Source organism: Hylobates moloch, unplaced genomic scaffold (genome assembly GCF_009828535.3).
Source record: "Hylobates moloch isolate HMO894 unplaced genomic scaffold, HMol_V3 SCAFFOLD_27, whole genome shotgun sequence".
In the NCBI taxonomy this organism is placed as follows: Eukaryota; Metazoa; Chordata; class Mammalia; order Primates; family Hylobatidae; genus Hylobates; species Hylobates moloch.
In genome coordinates this window covers 4691570-4711854 of record NW_026652302.1, presented here as the reverse complement: position 1 = coordinate 4711854, position 20285 = coordinate 4691570, and the positions used below count along the sequence as shown (strand labels likewise).

The following is a 20285-nucleotide window of genomic DNA, read 5'->3' as shown; positions in this document are numbered from 1 at the left end:
CTATTCGGCCATCTTCTGATTTTTAAATTGTTTGTAAAAATAAGGTCTTGCCATGTTGTCCAGGCCCGTCTCGAACTCCTAGGCTGAAGTGATCCTTCTGCCTCAGTCTCTCAAAATGCTGGGATTACAGCCATGAGCCACCAAGCCCAGTGGATTATTCCTTAGTGAGCAATTGTTATCTTCTGTTAGAACATGAATTTATAATTTGTTTTTACTCTTGGGGATAACATTTAAAATGTAGATTATATTTAGCTAATTTGCAGATGAAAATATTGGGTGACTCAAATATATCTTATTGAAATCACTTTATAATGCTAGTTGCCATCATAGTTCTGTTTTCAAAGTACTAAAGTAGTCGTGATCTTGAAACATTGGAAAGTGAAATTTCAACCCTTTTTTAGAAACAAAGGCCTATAATAGTATTTTGGGTGTTTCCAAAGTTGTTATTTAAGTTAAATACTTTTCACTGTGGAGGTTAGATTACCTGTTTTAGTCTTAGTAATTAGTGCTATTGCTGTATTTATTTATTTTTTATCTTAAAGGAGCATTCTTTCTCAATGGATACTTAAAAATTATGATTTTGTAGTGATTTTCATTTTTTTAAACATTATACATCAGATATTGACTGTTTATTAAATATAGAAGTATTATTTAATATTTTATTACATGTATTGCAAGATTATATTAGACCTTTTGTGATTAAAAATGAAAACCCCTAGCCGTAACAACATAAATTCTTATTAGGAATGATACAATACAATTTATTTAAAAATTGCATTCAGTTTTTAAACCAGCAGTTAATTATAGCAGCTGTAAAAGTAAAGATACCACCAGGCTTTTAATAGCTTTCAAATCCTTTTAAAAAACACATAATGTTATTTGTCATATGAATTCTAATCATATTCCTCTCTTCTGACAGATGGTTTATATTCTTATAAATGTTATTCTTATAACACTATAAAGATCTAATTGAGGCAGTTCCTTTTTTATATTCATTTGACTGTTTTCCTTGCATCATTTAAAATTTTTGCTTTTTTTCTATATCTCTTTTTGTAACTTAGTGCTATATTCAAATATAATAATAGTTATTTTAATAAACAAGTCAAATTCACATGTTTCTTGTCTTCCCTAATACTTGTAAGATTCCCCCATTCTTGATACCTTGCTTTGTTCTTATTCTTTCTGTCCTATGAATAAAGTAGAGTAATAGTTACCACCTAATGTGATAACATGTCATATAATGATTCCTTTCAATATTCATGAAACACTCAAAGAGAATTATGCTTTTTCCCTATTATTTTAGATAAAGACATTTTTCATGTTTTAAAAAATTTCCATTATGTTGGAGAGTGGTATCTAACTGTAAAAAAGGCTTTTGTATTCAATTTCTACATAAGTTTTTATGATGAGGGAAGATAATATTCTTTAGTTTCAATGGTTTTGAATTTAAGGAAAAAAGCTTCTTGGTCTATTATTAAGCAATCTTTATATTGTAGAATATATATATTGTTTCACTTAAAAATATATATTAAAATAATTATTAGAAATTATTTATTTTGGGAAATATTTAGTCAGGATATCCAAAGCAAATATGTAAGGTTCTGCTTAATTGGGCAGTTTTTCCTCAATATTTTAAAATAATATATTCTTTTAGGCTAAAAGGAGAAAGTAAGCAGGTGATGGAGTACAGGCATCAGCTAGATGAGATTATCTGTTGGTTAACAAAGGCTGAGCATGCTATGCAAAAGAGATCAACCACCGAATTGGGAGAAAACCTGCAAGAATTAAGAGTAAGTTGTTTGTTTCTGTCTATATGCCTTTTGGTGCCCGAACATTATACTTCAGAATCACATACTGCATGTCTGAAGAAGAAAAGGGAAAAGAAACTTTGTACTTTTTGGTAAATGTGGTGAACTTGAAAGAGGAATATCTTTTATTTTTTAAAGAGCAGTTATAATTTTGGTCTCGCAGAGCTTAAACTTCACTTATATAAAAAGAACAAACTATTATGGTGTCAGTATTAGACCAAAGGTTTTTAGGATATTGTAAACTGACCTTATCATTTTAAAATACAATAGGGCTATGAAATATCGTTTTTTGTTTTTAAATTTGGAAGACAATTACTGATTATTATCTATAAAGCTGCAAAACTCAACTTTATAGATAATAATCAGTAATTATCGGAGTGACTTGCTGAGGAACAAAATGCAGCTTGCAATAGGTTTAGTGTCACGGTTGTATTAATCAGATTTTCTTTGTTGGTTTGCAACTAACAAGTATTGTTTATAGTTGTATATGTATATAATCTATAAAAATTCATACATATATAGATGTATAAATATATCCAAATATCCATAAATTTTATATTCATAAATATTTATTTTTTGTGTTAAGAATTAAAATACTTGTTGCAGAACACTCAGCATAATGTGCTCACATTTTTATTTAAAAAAAGAAATTGTGGGCCGGGTGTGGTGGCTCATGCCTGTAATCCCAGCTTTGGGAGGCTGAGGCGTGCGGATCACAAGGTCATGAGATTGAGACCATCTGGCTAACATGGTGAAACCCATCTCTATAAAAATACAAAAAAAAATTAGCCGGACGTGGTGGCAGGCGCCTGTAGTCTCAGCTACTTGGGAGGCTGAGGCAGGAGGATGGCGTGAACCCAGGAGGCGGAGGTTGCAGTGAGCCAAGATCGTGCCACTGCACTCCAGCCAGGCTGACAGAGCGAGACTCCGTCTCAAAAAAAAAAAAAAAAAAAAAAAAGAAATTATGAGTGTGTATTCATACATATACAAGCATAAAAGTGTATGTGAAAGGTTACTTACTAATTCAGAGATTTTGTCTATCAAGGAGTATGATTGAAGCATTTTGAGAAAGAAACATTGAATAATGATGAAAAATATTTTGTGAAACATGTATTAAGTTTTCTTTTTAAAATGTGACAATATCTAACAAGCTTCCGTTTTTATCTAAAAATTTCAATAGTTTTTTTGGAAATGTCTCTTTTGTAAACAATTTGAGGAGAGTTAGAAAATGTGGGACAGTATATTAGGATGGAGTAGCAAGGAGGAGATAAGAACAATGTTAAATTAGCAGTGTAAAGATAATATATGACCCAGTTAAGAGACAGTGAGTACCAGAGAGCGCATTTGTGCACAGGAGTGCAAAAATACACACGGAAGGCATGTGCTCACTCCCTTCTTAGTTATCATTTGTTAGCATGAGCTTAAGCTTCTTATAAGTTTATTTTTTCACTTAACAAATTAGAAATTTACATTTGTAATAATACCAAAAAACATTTCTAATACAATTCTTGAACTTTCCCTTATCTGACTACCTTCTAACCACACCTATCTTTTAACTTCTCCAGGACTTAACTCAAGAAATGGAAGTACAGGCTGAAAAACTCAAATGGCTGAATAGAACTGAATTGGAGATGCTTTCAGATAAAAGTCTGAGTTTACCTGAAAGGGATAAAATTTCAGAAAGCTTAAGGACTGTAAATATGACATGGAATAAGGTGTGTATAAAGTTACTGTCACACATTTCTCATATTTATTGATTTTGTTGTCAGAGATGTGGGATCATGCAACTGCTTTACTTTCAAGTATATCCAAATGGGGCAAACTTTACTAAAGCTTACTAATGTTTATATTTTTTATCTGTCGTAGACAGAGGCATATATTCTAGAAGAATACTTTTTATTTTATACAGAACTCTTTGGCCTAGGGGATTTATACATTATATACTACATTAAATAATGAATATATGTTGGAATTAGGTGAGAAAATTCCAGTGATTATATTCTGAAAATGAAGACCTTAAAATAGCGTTCTGAGCCGGGTGTGTTGGCTCACATCTGTAATCCCAACACTTTGAGAGGCCAAGATGGGGGGAATCACATGAGTCCAGGAGTTTGAGACCAGCCTGGCCAACACAGTGAAACCCCATCTCTACTAAAAATTCAAAAATTTGCCCAGCATAGTGGCACACGCCTGTAATTGCAGCTACTTGGGAGGCTGAGGCACGAGAATTGCCTATACCTGGGAGGTGGAGGTTGCAGTGAGCTGCATTCACACCACTGGACCCCAGCCTGGGTGAGACAGGGAGATCCTGTCTCAAAAATAAAAAAGTAAAAGAAAGAAAATAGCATCCTGAGTTTGCACATGACTTTTCACACATCTATGTTTATTTTCAATGATTTTTTTCATTAAATATATATTTACTAGGTTCCAGTGAGATGTAATGGCATGTGACTACAAATACAACTAAGATATCTTTCCCTCCTACCATTATTTTTTTTTGCCATTGAAACGGTTAAAAGTAGATAAAGTCATAGATATCTTTTTTGTTTGACCTGGTACATACCATATCAGAGTACGAGGTCTATATAGGACATTGAATGGATATGTCTCTGTCCTTGGTTTGGATGGACTCCATATCAGTCATTTTCTCTCTCATCCTCTTTAAATGGTAGCCATTATCCTATAGCTAATGATGCAGGTGCTTTATTGATCTGGTCTCTCTGATTGGGAATCACTGCCTGTTGAGTCACTGTGATTCACACATGTGTATCTCTGGTCTGGTCCTTTCTCCATACTCTAGACTTGCATATGCAACTACCTCCCCAACATCTCTCCTTAAATGTCTAATAGGCACCTCAAACTAACATACACAATCGAGCTCTTGATATCCCTCTCCCCTCTGTGCCTTCATGTACATCTCCCGCCTTCGTCAATGGATGTTTCATCCTTATTATTACTTAAGTCAGAAACACTGGAGTCAATCCTATGGTATATGAATTCTATCACAAAAAGAAAGAAAGAAACAAACAAAAACACCCCAAACCAAAAACTATACCTCAGTCACCATTAGCAGCTTTTCCTTCAAAATACATATCTACTGGATGGATGGTTTATTGGATATCCAGATGGCTATGTGTGATAAGGCAAATGTAGCAGAAGTTTGACAGTTGTAGATGTCAGAGGGCACATAGATATTTCCTCTACAATTCTTTCAACTCTTCTTAGGTCAAAAAATATCATACATTTGACTGCTTCTCACAACCCCCATTGCCAGTAACTTGTTTCAAGCCTGCCATCATTTCTTGTCTTGATGACTACAAATTCTGCCCCACTCATCTCTCTTGCTTCTTCCTTTGCCCTTTGTTATTCTGTTCTAGACAAAGCAGCCAATATGATTGGTTAAAACATAATTCAGATCAAGTGACTTATCTGAGCAAAGTCCACCAATGGTTTTCTATCTTGCTCAGGGTGAAAGGCAAAATGCTTTTTTGGCTTACAAGGCTTCTCATGGCCTGGCGTCCTGTGATCTCTCCTACAATATCCGCTGCTCTCTCTCCCCTACACTCCTTTCCAGACATATTAGGCCCTGTGTCACTTGCCAGAAAGGTTGTCCATATTCAGTTGGAGCACACATGTTTATTTAACACGAAGGGTATCAGTGGGTATTCTGCAGAAAAGGGCACAGTGGTTAATTTGGGTGCACTATGTCAGACAAAGTTAGAGCTTTGGTTATTGCAGGATTTCATCTAGATTTTAATATAATTCACTTTGGTGAATTATGAATGTCTAAGACCAACAATGCTCATTGTGCAGAAAATCTCAACAAACATAATTTGGGAAATTCTAACATGGGATATTTCGTTCATTCATACAGTCATTCATTCACTCAATAAGTTTTTATTGGAGTCTCACTTTCTGCCAGGTATCATTGTAAGAGATAGGAATGCATTAAAGAGTGTGGCATTCCTTCTAACTCAAAGAGCTTATCATGGATGAGACCAGCAGACAAGCAATTATAACATCCAGGTAGTGATGGGCACAGAAAGGTGGAGCACCTGCCTGGCTTTGAGGTGTAGCTTTGGAAGGTTTTGTTGAAAAGATCACATTCCAGTTAATTTATGAAAGATGAATAAGTATTGGTCAGGTGAAGAATGAGGGAAAGGGCAGTGTAGAGAGAAGTGGCAAATGAAAGTGTCTAGAAGAGACAGAGAATGTGCACAGTGTATATAGGTCCAGGAAGTAGCCCACTATAGAATGGAAGGCTGAGGGATGTTCTCAGAGATGAGATCCTGGAGGACTCGCTGTGCATCACAAGGAATTTGAGCTCCATGCTGCAAACAATCTACCACTTTGAGGGTAGTGGGCAGCTATTGATGGGTTTCAAGCAGAGGAAAGTCATATTTTTGAAATATTGCTATAGCTTTACTACAGAGATATATGGAGTGATCCTAAGAATTGATATAGAAAGATTAGTTAGAATCTTCAGAAGAGTTTATGAAATGGGTGTTGGGGAAGATAGGGATAAGGAATTCAGATTTGGACATATCTGAATATCTGGTTCACAGAGAGGGCTGGACTGAAGATATGTTTTGGGCAGTCTTTAGCCTCTCAAAACTCCATTTGATTCCTGAAACCTTTGGAAACCAGGACTCAGGGAGAGCCCAGGGTGAAGGGCAAGAAGAGTAACACACCTACCCTGGAGGATATTGGTATTTCATGGATAGGCAGAGGAAAAGGAGTTGGTGGTGAAGGAAATTCAGGACAGCCAGCCAGAGAGGTAGGAGGAAAGCCAGAATTGCAGAGTAATAACAGAATTCAAGGGAGGGGGAGTGGACAGCATTAACTGGTGCACAGGGGTCAGGACAGCTAGGGACTTGTTGGTGTTTTTGATAGCAATGTCAGTGGAGTTAGGGGCTCAAACAAGATTGCAGTGGAGAGTGAAGGTAGAGCCAGAAGTTTAGGTGGTTAGGGGAAGAAAAGTAGCAGAGCTGCCATTCAGAATAACACCTCTTCTTTTGAACTACAGTCATCTTTATTTATATAGTATTCTTCTCTTTCTGTTTGTCCTGATGTGGTAGATTTGCAGAGAAGTGCCTACTACCCTGAAGGAATGCATCCAGGAGCCCAGTTCTGTTTCACAGACAAGGATTGCTGGTAAGATACAGTTTATCTTTAACAAGGTTTTTAAAAAAAATATATTAAAATTTTGTGATATGAGCCTCATATATGAATTAGAAAGACTCATTTAGAAACGTCGTGCCATTTTCTTTGTTTAATCAACTTTCAATGATTTGAAAAGAACATCTTCTTTAAACCCAAGACACATTTGGCTGCCCAGTGTGGGTAAGGCATTCGTTTTCGTGGCAGATAAGGCTGGCCTTTCTCTGGACTCCAGTGCTACCTGGGCATCCACAGGTCCTGCTGATGGGAAGATGAGAGGCTAGGTGCAAAAACTGGGGACTAGTTTTCTGGGTCCATGCAGCTTTTCAGGAAATCAGCTATAACTTGCTGTGTTAACATGAGCTTGGTTAACTTATGTAATTAGACCCTGATCATGACTGAGAACAAAAGGCTTAGATATCCTGGGAAGCAGGTGGGAGATGGATATTTAGAAGCATTCTCCAACCTTGGAGACAAACACTTATCATTTGGATGTGGAGAAAGAAGAATGTTTTCTCACTATTTCCTTCTCTCTTTATCCAGATTAGTCCTGCCCCATAGCCACTGTTGCCACTGCCTTGCAGGTTTTCTGAACCATCATGCCCTGCTCTTCCTCTGTTGAGTCACCTGGCAAAACCCCAAATGTGACTAACTCTAACTGTCCACTCAACTCCCTGCCAGCTGCTTCTGCTGATTCTTTTTATTGCTCCTCCCCGCTGTTTTCTTCTCCCTTGTCCTTCTCCTCCTCCTTGACTTCCATGTCCACCTTCTACTTTCTACTACTTCCCTCTTTCTCCACCTCTACCTCTTCCACCTCTTTTTTTGGGGGGGTCCTTTTTATTTCTCTTATTCCTCTTATTTTTCTTTTCTTTTCCTTCGCTTCCTCCTCCTCCTCCTCAAGTTTTGAAAAAAGTAATGAGAGACAAGATTTTTTTCTTTCATTTTTTGAGATTGCAAGCTAGTTGAGGACCAAGTTTGTGTTCTTTATTACTTGTATTTCTGGAAATTTGCACAAAAAATACCTGGGGCCTGATCAAGTTTCTTGATTAATATTCAGAACACTTGAGTTGACATTTGGGTACTGCTGCTTTGCAAATACAGGCTCAACTCCGTAATCATAGGGAAAGAATTTGATGCATTTCATAAAATCGTCATGGGTTATCTTACTTTTTAAAACCTCGATATGGTAAAGGAGCAGGGAAAATTTGAATACATATTTAGAAGTATAAAAAGCTAACAGCAAAGCTACAACTTCCATTAGGTGGATGGCTCATTTTCAACAGGATATTCGTCCTTGGGACGGGCCTGAGACCTGAAGCTAATCTTAGTATGTCTCTCTCCTCCTACGCAGTGTTTTAATTCAGTTCCTTCTTCCTTTTAACATTTTATTTAGAAAATAAAATTAACCATTTTAAAGTGAACAATTTAGTGACATTTAATACATTCACAATGTTGTACAACCACTATTTCTATCTAGTTCCAAAATATTTCTATCACTCCAAACTAAAACCTCTTACTCATTAAGCAGTTTCTTCCCATTCCCTCCTACTCCCAGCCCCTGGCAACCACCAATCTGCATTCTGTCTCCATGGATTTCTCTATTCTGGATATTTCATATAAATGGAATTATACGATGCTTCTTTCACTTAGCATAATGTTTTTGAGGTTCATCCTCGCCAACACCTTGCCGACTGTACTCATTTCAGAGCTATGACTATTCATCTCAAATAAGCACTCAGCACTAAGAGACAGTCCTACCGTACTTTCTTCTGAGTACTCCTTGGTACTCATTTCTCAACTAATGACCTCATCTCATCAAATAAAACAAAAAACAAAAAAACAAAAAACTTTTTCGTTTTCCCACCAGAGAATCCATCAAGCTACCTGCGGCTGTACCCATATACTTTACACACTTCCTTCCTATTCAGCGAAAGGGTTATTATCTCTTTTCCTTTCTAAGACCAGCTCCTCCACTTATGCATAGGATCCCATATTCTCTGGGCTGCTTACGTATCCTCTTTCTCTGATAGCCATTAGATCATCCTTATTGCCATACCTTTTGATGCATGTAGCTCTAGTCTACTCGTTTAAACTGATGTACAGTATTACATAACATTGGATGTACTATAATCCTCTAAATTCTCTTCTGTACTTATGCTTAACAGTCCCAGAACTGTAGAGTTTTTTTTTTTTTTAGATGATTCACCGAGTCCTTAGGCCAATAAACTTGTAGTCAATCTCAACTCTTCTCTGGAATTAATATTCAATCCATCAGCGAGTAGCATCATTTCCATGTTCCATTCCACCTACTTCTGTGGTCTTGAACACCCTCATCTTTCTATCTAGATTATTGGAATATGCTCCTAACTCATAACCCTGATTCTATTCTTGCCTTAGTACTTCTCCATGACCTATTCCTCTGATAGCAGATAGAGTGATGCTTTCTAAACATAAGTTTGATTGTGTCACTTCTTTGATCACAGTCTTTTAATCACTTCCATCCACATAAATGAGTTCCAAAGTCTGGCCTTAGTCCAGAACACCATGCATATCTGCCTGTCTCTTTAATCACATTTCTTACTACTTTTCCCTTTGTTCATTCTGTTTCAAATACACTGGTCTTCTTGCTGTTTAAAACATGCCAAGAACATAATTGTTTCTGGTCTTCGTGCTTGCCGTTCCTTCTTGTCTTCCCCAAATGTTCTTCTCTCAGATATTTTCATGTTTCACATACTCACTTCCTTTAGTTCTCCTTCAAATATCCCTTTCTAGGATAGCCCTTTCTTGCCCACAATATCTCAGATACACCCTGTCTCTCTTTGTCTTCTTGCATTGATTTTGCTTTGTAACACACATCCATTTTCCTGATAGAATGCAAGCTCTGGCAGGGCGCGGTGGCTCATGCCTGTAATCCCAGCACTTTGGGAGGCCGAGGCAGGTAGATCATCTGAGGTCAGGAGTTCGAGACCAGCCTGGCCAACATGGTGAAACTCTGTTTCTACTGAAAACACAAAAATTAGCCAGGTGTGGTGGCAGGCGCCTGTAATCCCAGCTACTCAGGAGGCTGAGGCAGGAGAATTGCATGAATCCAGGAGGTGGAGGTTGCAGTGACCCGAGACCACACCATTGTACTCCAGCCCAAACTTTGTCTTGCACACTCTCATGCCTGCAGCATCTAGAATAGCCCCTTACACAGAATAGGTTCTTAATAGGTATTTGATGAATTAAAACAATGAATTTTTTTTTTTATCTACAAAAAAAGTTAAAGTTAAGATGGGGCAGAAGGATGTGTGAGGTATTCTGTAGGGTGTATATCTAGTGATGGAATCACTGGGTTTAGCATATGGGTGCCTTCTACTTCACTAGCTACCATTAGGGTGCTGTCTAGATTACTTGGCCCAGTTTACACTGACACTGGCTGTGTGTGATGGGTTCTTATTGTTCTACAGCATTACCAGCACCTCAACACTTTGTTCTCAGGACCCCTTTGAACACTTGTAAAAATTATTGAGGACCCTCAAAGAGCTTTTGCTTTTGTGAGTGGTATTTATCCATATTTACTTAACTAGAAAAAATTTCCATTAATTAATTTATTAAGTTGTTTAAAAATAACAATAATAAAGCCATTATATGTTAACAAAAATAGCATTTTTTGTAACATATTAGCATAAGATGCTGAGCACAGTGGATCATGTCTGTAATTGCAGCAGTTTGGGAGGCTGAGGCAGGAGGATCACTTGAGCCCAGGAGTTTGAGACCAGCCTGGGTAACATAGGGAGACCCCATCTCTACAAAAAATTAAAAATAAAAGAAATTATCCAGGCTTGGTGATGCAGGCCTGTAGTTCCAACTAATCAGGAGGCAGTGGTGAGAGGATCACTTGAACCCAGGAGGTTGAGGCTGCAATGAGCTGTGTTCGTGCCTCTGCTTCCCAGCCTGGGTGACAGAGTGAGCCCCTATCTCAAAGAAAAAGCAAACAAACAAACAGTCAAACAAACAAACAAACAAACAGACAACTCTATTTTCTAAAACAAACAAAAATCTGGAAAAGCTGCAGTTTTATATTTTTTGAAATCTCTTAAATGTCTAGTTTAGTAGAACACAGCTGTATTCTTATTTCTGCTTCTGCATTTGGTCTCTTGTGATGTCACATGTTATGTAGACTTAGATAAAACACACTGTACACGTGGGAGAGACTGAGCCTAAAAAGGCAAATAATGTGCTGATGATAATAGTGTAGGCATCTTGACCCTTGGAAGGGCCTCTAGAAACCTAGAGCTGCTCAGATGTCACTTTTCTGATGGTGGTCCGGTGGATATAGGGTATTTCATTTTAATTTGTACTATCTCAGTTATAGAAGAGGTCGGACATTTATTTCACATTTTTATGTTTATTGCCTTTTTTATTTCCTCTTTTGTGGATTGTCTTTAGACGATTTTTTAAGTTTTAGAAAAAGTATTTGGCTATCAGTTCTTTGTCTGCAATGTGCATTGCAAATACCATCTCCTTTCATGTTTCAAAGGCTTTTAAAGTCTTTACTTATGGTGCTCTTTGGAATTCTTAACCATTACTGGTTTATTAATAGCTTCCCTTTTTTTGTGTTTTGTTTGAGAGCTACTTCGGTCCTCTGAAGTAATAAAAATATTCCATATTTTTAACTAACAATTTTGTTTTTCATATTTAGGTCCTTAATCCACTAAGAATTAATTTTTCTATGGTGCATGTGAGGTTAAAGTCAGTCCCATCATTTCCCTGCTGCAGCCGTGGGTCACCACTTTATTGAACAGTAAATTCTTCTTCATTGATCTGTAATTCAGTCTCTGCCAAGGTCAGATTTCTCTGCCACCTACACACTGTGACTCTTCTCTTCTGTTGGTCTCTTTAAATGTCTCAGTCCATAATATACTGAGTTAATAATTATTAGCTAAATAATATAACTTAATATCTGGGAGGGCATATTCCTCTATCAAAAAAAATTTAACTGTTTTTTGTCCTTTTCTCGTCTATATTAATTTTATAACCAGAAATTTGAATTAATGATTTTGTTAAGTTACATTCAAGCCTGTTGGGATTTTTATTAGGCTTGTGCTGAATTTATAGATTGGCTATACAGTTTAGAAAATTATTTAAGCCTCATCTAATATATCATACCTGAAGTAGTTACAGATGGTTTTAATTACTAATTCAACTACTTATTGTATCAAAACCAATCAATTTGGCAATGAATATTAAATACATACTTTGTTTTTGTATTTTCTGACTCAGTAATTGTACTTGGGAAATCTATGCTAAGATAGTGAACAGAAATGTGCAAAATACTCTACACGAAAAGATATTCCTTGAAAGTTTTTAAAAACTAAAATAAAATTTCAAGAGCAATCTGAATATCCAAGGGTTAAATAAAAGTGAATATGGGTGTAGGTTATTACATAGGTATTCATAATTGTATTTCCTAAGAATAAAATATGCTCACATTAAGTTAAATGAAAAAAGAATAAAAAATTTTGAATAAGTTGGCTTTATAATTAAAATCATCTTGCCAAAATAAAATAATACTTCCAATTCTCCGACATTTGTACTTTTAGTTTTTCTCAGGGTCAGTGCTGATTATGTTCTAGAATGTTGCAAAACTGTTTTGTTGGCTTGATAGCTACCAAAGACATATGGATATTACAGGTAATACCGTAGCCATTTCAGTATGAAAAAATAACCTCTTAGAATTTTTTTACTTAAATTAAATTTTATTTAAATACACATACACATGTCACCATGACACCACCGTAATTAAAACATCCTGTTGATTTCTCTTTTGCTACATTTTTCATTTCAGCTCATCCTAGTGTCCAAAAGGTGGTGCTAGTATCATCTGCGTCAGATATTCCTGTTCAGTCTCATCGTACTTCGGAAATTTCAATTCCTGCTGATCTTGATAAAACTATAACAGAACTAGCCGATTGGCTGGTATTAATCGACCAGATGCTGAAGTCCAACATTGTCACTGTCGGGGATGTAGAAGAGATCAATAAGACCGTTTCCAGAATGAAAGTAGGTGCATAGTGTAAAGGCTTGTTATGGAAACGCCACAATCCAGAGGTAGACCAGATCTGTTTGAATCCCTTTTGTTTATCCTAAATTATGAGAGAATGAGGTTTAAAAAATTCTATATCTGTCAAACAACCATCCAGGGCTAACTACAAAGCATAGAGATTTTCTTGCATTTATACTGTTGTGATATGATCAGGTTTACTGACTTAAACTAAAGACCCAGTGCATTTTTAAAATCTAAAGCTGATACCATAAAGCAGGCACATTAGTATAAATATAAGCTGGCATTAACATTTCATGCCTGTTGTGTGATGTAGGATAATCTCCTATAGTGCCTTTGCAACTTATATTTCATAATGAGATTAATTTCTGATTTTAAAAGTGAGTATCTCCTATAATTTTATTACTATACCTGTACCATCTAATATTAATTTGTAAAATTCTTTTTCCCTATTTAGTGTGTGGTAAGGTCTGGGCTGTGAGTGGTACAAGGATACTGACAAGAATATACTAGGTAGAAATTGGGAATCTACAATAAAATAATGACAGCTATTGCTAACTTTTATTAAGTGCTTCCTGTGTGCTGGTCATTTTTCTAAGTATTTTACACATGTTATCTCATTCAGTTGTTTAATAATCTTGTGAGATAGGTACTGTTTTTATCCCCACATTACAAATAAGCCCACACCGAGGCAGAGGCACTGAGTGCATATGAGTTGACAAATTACTGTGGCAAGGCAAGAGTTTAAAAAAAGCCTCAGGAGAAGTACAGGCAACCTGTTGGGGGAGCCAGGATGAGGAAGGGGATCCCTTCTCCAGTGATGGAAAGCAAACTATGTGGGGTTTTGGCATCTGGGATAAAGTGGTGACATTCCTGGTATAGGGAACAGAGTGAATAAAGTCATGTGGTACAGGAGGCACAAAGGACAGTAGGGCCAACATTTGAGCAATTAAGAAATACAGTGTGAAGCAAGGCAGGAAAAGCAGCTCAAGTTCCCTTTGTGAAGGAGCCTGCAGGCTGTGCAAAGCCCTTTGAATTTTTAGTCTGTAAGCAATTGGTAAGCATCTTTCTTCCCATTTCTTTTTCTTTTTAAAATTGTGTCTATGAACTCATGATAACCATGCTCTGCTTTAGTAGAAGACTAGGATGGATTGGAGGCAAGAAATGCTTAAATCAAGGCAAAGAGCCCTTTCTGAAATGACTAAGATGATGCTGTTGCAATTAGCAGAAATAAGGAATAGAAAAAATTGAGTGTGAATGAGGGTTTGAGTGATTTAGTTTCAGATGTGTTGTGGTGAGGAGTCCTTATGCCATTTAGAAGGAAGTGATCAGCATTCATTACCATGTGCCCTGGGATTTAGGATTGAAAGTTGTGAGCAATCCATTTAGAAGTAATATTTGACACCAGAAGAGTAGCTGAAATCTACAAAATGGGTGAATTTGTAAAGAGGAAGGACTGGGAAAAAGTCATTTGCCACTATTTGTATTTTTTGTAAATTGTTTTCTAGTCTCTATGACTGTCATTAGTTCTGTACTGAAAACACATGATTTTCCTGATGTTGTTACCATTTCTCCCATATTTATCAGCACTGAGAGACCAATCATCTACAGCAGCAGTTTTCCATGTCTAAGAGGATTTAATTTATAGTTATTCCTCTTAGCACTTTTCTATGTCACCCCCAACCCTATGACATTAGTTTGTGTTCATACCTGACACAGAACAGATACGCAAGGCATCATCAGCAGCAATAACTGCTAATGTTTTCAGGGCATTTTTCAGCTTTTGAAGGGATTTTCTTTATTTAATGTCCTCAGACTGGATGTAATTGACCTGTCAGTATTTTATTATTTCTTTTTTGTGAAAACAAAAACACAGAGAGGTAAAGCTCCTTGCCTGGTGACTCAGGTGCTAAATGGAAGAACTGAGATTTGAATGCAGGATCTTTGACTTTAAATCATGCACTCATTTTCTGCCGCATTGCTGATGCCTCACTATGCCATAGAGGAGGAAAACAATGACAACTTTGATGTCAGCACAACTGTTTTGCTTATTATTCTTGTCATATGGCTTATTAACCTATCCGAATAATCATTTCTACTTAACAGATTACAAAGGCTGACTTAGAACAGCGCCATCCTCAGCTGGATTATGTTTTTACATTGGCACAGAATTTGAAAAATAAAGCTTCCAGTTCAGATGTGAGAACAGCAATTACAGAAAAATGTAAGTTTTTAAAAAATAGTTATGTATCATCATCCACTTTCCCTGCAACTGGTGACACACACACACACACACATGCACGCACACACACACACAAACACATTTTCAAAGATTATTCAACTAGAAAGTAGTAGTGTTTAATATTACTCTTTATTTATACAGAAATGTAGCTTTCCCTTGTTTTTATATTTTGCGAACATTGTTACAATAACCTTATGAAGTCCTTAATTATTAACATCACGACTCTTAAGTAATTATTTACACATTGGGTTTTCTTCTCTTAACTTAGGCTTTCTTTTAGAGGAATAAAAAAAAGGTTAGAGAAACTCACAAGAATGCAAATCCTTTCTCTCATTATACTTTATTCTCCAAAATTAGGTCTTACTATCTATGTCTTTTAACTCAACTCAAAATTCAGTCCACAAATATTTATTGAGCAACTACTATGTGCTAATGTGACTGGCATTAATTTGGAGATACTTTAGTTAAAAATGAGAGAAAACAATAACAAAAAATAAACATACAAAACAATAGCAAACACAGATCCTTGCTTGGGGTTTGCGTTCTAGCTCAGAAGCATCTAGCTTCTACAAACCCTTCTTAGTGGGAATGTACTACCAATAGCAAACGAAGTCTAAATTCTCAAGAGTGACACCTAGGGATTGTCACAATCTGCTGCCACTACCCCTTCTCTCACTTCAGCCCTCGGCCTGGCCTGTAATTATGCTGTTATTCCTTAAAATATCCTGACATTTCCTAGTCTTCTTACCTTTATTTGCATTATTTTTTTTCTCTTGGCCTTTTCTTCCCAGGTGAAATTCTATGCAGCAGCTAAAATATCATCCCCTTTGTGACGTCTTTCCCTCCTCTTCTGGTCCCTGGTGAATGTTAATTTCTATTTTTAGTTCCTTCTATGGCCTTTCCCCCCATTGCTTTATTATAGATCTTACAACTACTTTAATTGTCTCTCCCTTCCATAGATTGTGAATATCCGTCTTTCTGCCCTTGGGCCTTTAACAGTGCCAATACAAATTAACTACCAAAATAAATATTTGTGGCAAAATATAAACTGGAAGGATAAAGCCTAATATTTGTCAGGGGAAGAACGTTAGCTACTCTCCCTGTAAAAAGTATATTTTGATTTCAAAATAGTCATGGTAGCAACAAGGTTATTATAGGAGATATATTAGAAAAGAACTTTTAATGTCTAACAGTGTTGGCTTATTTTTACTAAATACATCATTTTCCTTCTTTTCTCTTTTTATGAATGGATGGATTGTGCCTATTATGGAACTTTGGAGTGAGCCGGTTTCCCTCACATCACAGGGGAGCTCCTCTGCTGTAGTGATACCAAACTATTGACAAAGCCATTTCCAGTTTGCTTTTTCTATCATCTTGATGTATTTGTTTAATTACTATTTTTTTAATCACCTCTCTTTTTGTCCAAAACTTCTTTCAGGTGTTTGTCTTTTTGTTTTACAAGACTTCTTCTAAATATCGTCCCTTTCCCATTGAATGTACACACTCTATTTTCTCTCTCTATATAAATATTTCTGTGTGTGTAGAGGTTCTATAGCCTTCATCACCCCTCATTATATGAAAAACTCCTCTCAGGGGAATGTACTGCTACCAATAGTAACCTGGTTTTAGGGCTTAACTCACAATGAGTGGGATAATTTGCTTATTTTTTATGATAAACCTGTGATATTTGCTCTCGCTTGATGTCTTTGGTTTCATTTGTTTAATGTTAAAGGATTCTATTAGTAATAGAATTGGTCATAAGTACTTTATGTAACTTTTTAACTGACGAGAACATTATGATAGATTTGGCCTCTCTTCCTTAAGTTTAAAACTTAAGCAATTTATTTAAACAGCTAAGACAGAATAAAACAGATTGTCTCATTGAGCAAGTTTTAAAGAATGATGCCATATAGGTATAACTTAAGGCCTGAACAACCTTAAATTGATAGTTTTTTTTTTTTTTTTTTTTTTTTGAGATGGAGTTTCACTCTTGTTGCCCAGGCTGGAGTGCAACGGTACAATCTTGGCTCACTGCAACCTCTGCCTCCTGGGATTAAGTGATTCTCCTACCTCAGCCTCCCAATTAGCTGGGATTACAGGCACCTGCCACCACGCCCAGCTAATTTTTGTATTTTTAGTAGAGACAGGGTTTCACCATGTTGGCCAGGCTGGTCTTGAACTTCTGGCTTCAGGTGATCCACCTGCCTCGGCCTCCCAAAGTGCTGGTTACAGGTGTGAGCCACTGCACCCAGCCAGTTGATAGCTTTTATGTTTCACTGTAACCATATATTATCCCAAGAACTTTGCCAAAGTGTTCCATGATAACTCAGCTGGAATGTTATCTTGTAGTTACGTTCCTCGTGGGCCTGGTACTTAACTATAGCCTTTCTTTTTGTCTGATATCCAAAGCATCTTCCAGCAGTGTGGTTTTAACATTCTACCTACTTATTATCATCGGGTTCTTGCAGATATTCTAAGTTATTGTTTATTAGTACCTCAGTTCAAGATTATGAACTAACTCTGAAGTGATTAATAAAAAACTTAAGTTTCCAGCCGGGTGCGGTGGCTCATGCCTGTAATTCCAACACTTTGGGAGGCCGAGGCAGACAGATCACGAGGTCAGGAGTTCGAGACCTGGCCAACATGGTAAAACCCTGTCTCTACTAAAAATACAAAATTAGCCGGGTGTGGTGGCACACACCTGTAGTCCCAGCTACATGGGAGGCTGAGGCAGGAGAATCACTTGTACCTGGGGGTGGAGGTTGCAGCGAGCTGAAAGCCGAGATCGTGCCACTGCACTCCAGCCTGGGTGACAGAGCGAGACTCTCTCTCTCAAAAAAAAAAAAAAAAAGTTTCCTTAGATCTCTCTGTCCTTAAAACCTTGTTAAAAATAGAGAAAGGAGAAGAGAGGAAGCTTGAAGAGAAATGGAAAGAGAGAGAAGGTGATAATGAGTGAAAGGAATGAACAACAATAAAAGAGGAAGGACAAGAGCCAGTATGGAATTTTTATGATGAAGAGCTGCTGGGTGCACAGTACGAGTCTCTTTTACTTTTAGTGTCTCTCTTGAACTTGAACATATAAAATTCCTTTTAGAGAGTTTTCGTGCTACAGTAAAATAAATGCAAAAAAAATTCTTACACAGTCCATTTTCTTCTAAAATCAAGACTGCCTTAGAAAATTCTCCTTTGAGGGTAACAAGTGACTATCTCTCTGTCTTAAAGTTCTGTCATGAAGTACTGTTAAACCCTACCTTCATCAAACCAGATCTATAAATACAACTGTAAATACAAAATTAAATAGAAAATTATTTTCTTTATAATTTTTTGGCAGTATCAGTTTATAATAGTAGATATTTTCTGGGAGTTGTTTTAGAGCACTGAAAATAGAGTTCAAAATTTTTTTTTTCTCAAAACACCGTTTCAGAAATATATCCACTGTATAGGGTGGCAGATGTGTATTAAAATTCCTTCAAAATGTGTTTATCAGCTCGCCTTCTTTCTTTTTTCTATTTATAGACTTATTTCTGATACATTCGATATATGGCATTTTTTCTTTCTCCTGAGAGTTACATGTTGGGATTTTTTTTTTCTTTTATAATGCTACCCTCAGTGGAAAGGGTCAAGAACCAGTGGGATGGCACCCAGCATGGCGTTGAGCTAAGACAGCAGCAGCTTGAGGACATGATTATTGACAGTCTTCAGTGGGATGACCATAGGGAGGAGACTGAAGAACTGATGAGAAAATATGAGGCTCGACTCTATATTCTTCAGCAAGCCCGACGGGATCCACTCACCAAACAAATTTCTGATAACCAAGTAAGACTCATCAGATCTTTTTTGGCAGTATTGTTTTATTGGATATACTTTTTTTCTATTGTTCACTGTAATTCTTAGTAATAGGACCCTGTCGTGTTTTTTTCCTAAGTTCTTAGAGTATATATTGAAATTTATATTAAGAATTTGATCTGGAAGATTTTTTGAAAAATTTCTGGAGGCATAACAAGTAAGAATGTGTATGTCTCCTAGATTTATAGCTCACTGACTTTTTGCAAGTGAAACACACCCTTAAATCAGCATCTCGAAAGAGAACATTTTCAAGATTCCAGGAACCCTCTTTTGCTCCCTTCTGTACCGTATTAGTCTGTTCTCACGTTGCTATAACTAACTACCTGAGACTGGGTAATTTATGAGGAAAGGAGATTTAATTGACTCATAGTTCATTTGAGGGCTACTGTAGTGAAGCATAACTGGGAGGCGCCAGGAAACTTAAAATCATGGCAGAAGGCAAAGGGAAAGCAGGCACCTTTTTTACAAGGCAGCAAGACAGAGAGAGAGAGATAGAAGGGAGAAGTGCCACACATTTTATTTATTTATTGGAGACATTGTCTCACTCTGTTGCCCAGGCTGGAATGCAGTGGCACTATCTCAGCTCATTGCAACCACCACCTCTTGGGTTCAAGTGATTCTTGCCTCAGCCTCCCAAGTAGCTGGGATGACAGGTGTGCACCACCACACCCAGCTAATTTTTGTATTTTTTGTAGAGACGGGGTTCTGCCATGTTGCCCGGGCTTATCTGCAACTCCTGAGCTTGAGTAATCTGCTCACCTCGGCCCTCAAGTGTCACACACTGTTAAACCATCTGATCTTGTGAGAACTCACTCACTATCACAAGAACAGCACAGGGGAAATTCATCCCCATGATCCAGTCACCTCCCACCAGGCTCCTCCTTCAGTTGGACATCAGATTTGGGTGGGAACACAAATCCAAGCCATATTACTTACTTACCCTGAAGGTTATTTTTATTAATAAAATTTTCCAAGACTTTCATTTGAGGGCTAATATAGTGAACAAATCAGATAAGTAAGTTTAGTTTCCTTTAATGTCTTTTTAACCAAAGTGTTTTATCAATTTCATAATAGCAAGTATCTTTTTTTCATCAGTTCAGCTATAGAGTTGACAATATTGAACAACTATGGTATTTTTAAAAGTGGTTTTAGGATTCTCTGTATAAAATTATAAAATATTCTT

General features: G+C 36.8%; 1 protein-coding gene across 6 annotated transcripts in view; it reads left to right on the top strand.

Moving 5' to 3' along the window:
* Positions 1-20285, top strand: part of LOC116463082 (utrophin) — a 565754-nt gene that overhangs the window by 249777 nt on the left and 295692 nt on the right. For all 6 annotated transcript variants that reach the window (XM_032146039.2, XM_032146038.2, XM_032146037.2 and 3 more), the window contains exons 43-48: positions 1655-1790; positions 3374-3523; positions 6887-6962; positions 12799-13013; positions 15121-15238; positions 18867-19072. In XM_032146039.2, coding sequence (XP_032001930.1) covers positions 1655-1790; positions 3374-3523; positions 6887-6962; positions 12799-13013; positions 15121-15238; positions 18867-19072 — 901 coding nt within the window. The remainder of the gene's footprint in view (positions 1-1654; positions 1791-3373; positions 3524-6886; positions 6963-12798; positions 13014-15120; positions 15239-18866; positions 19073-20285) is intronic.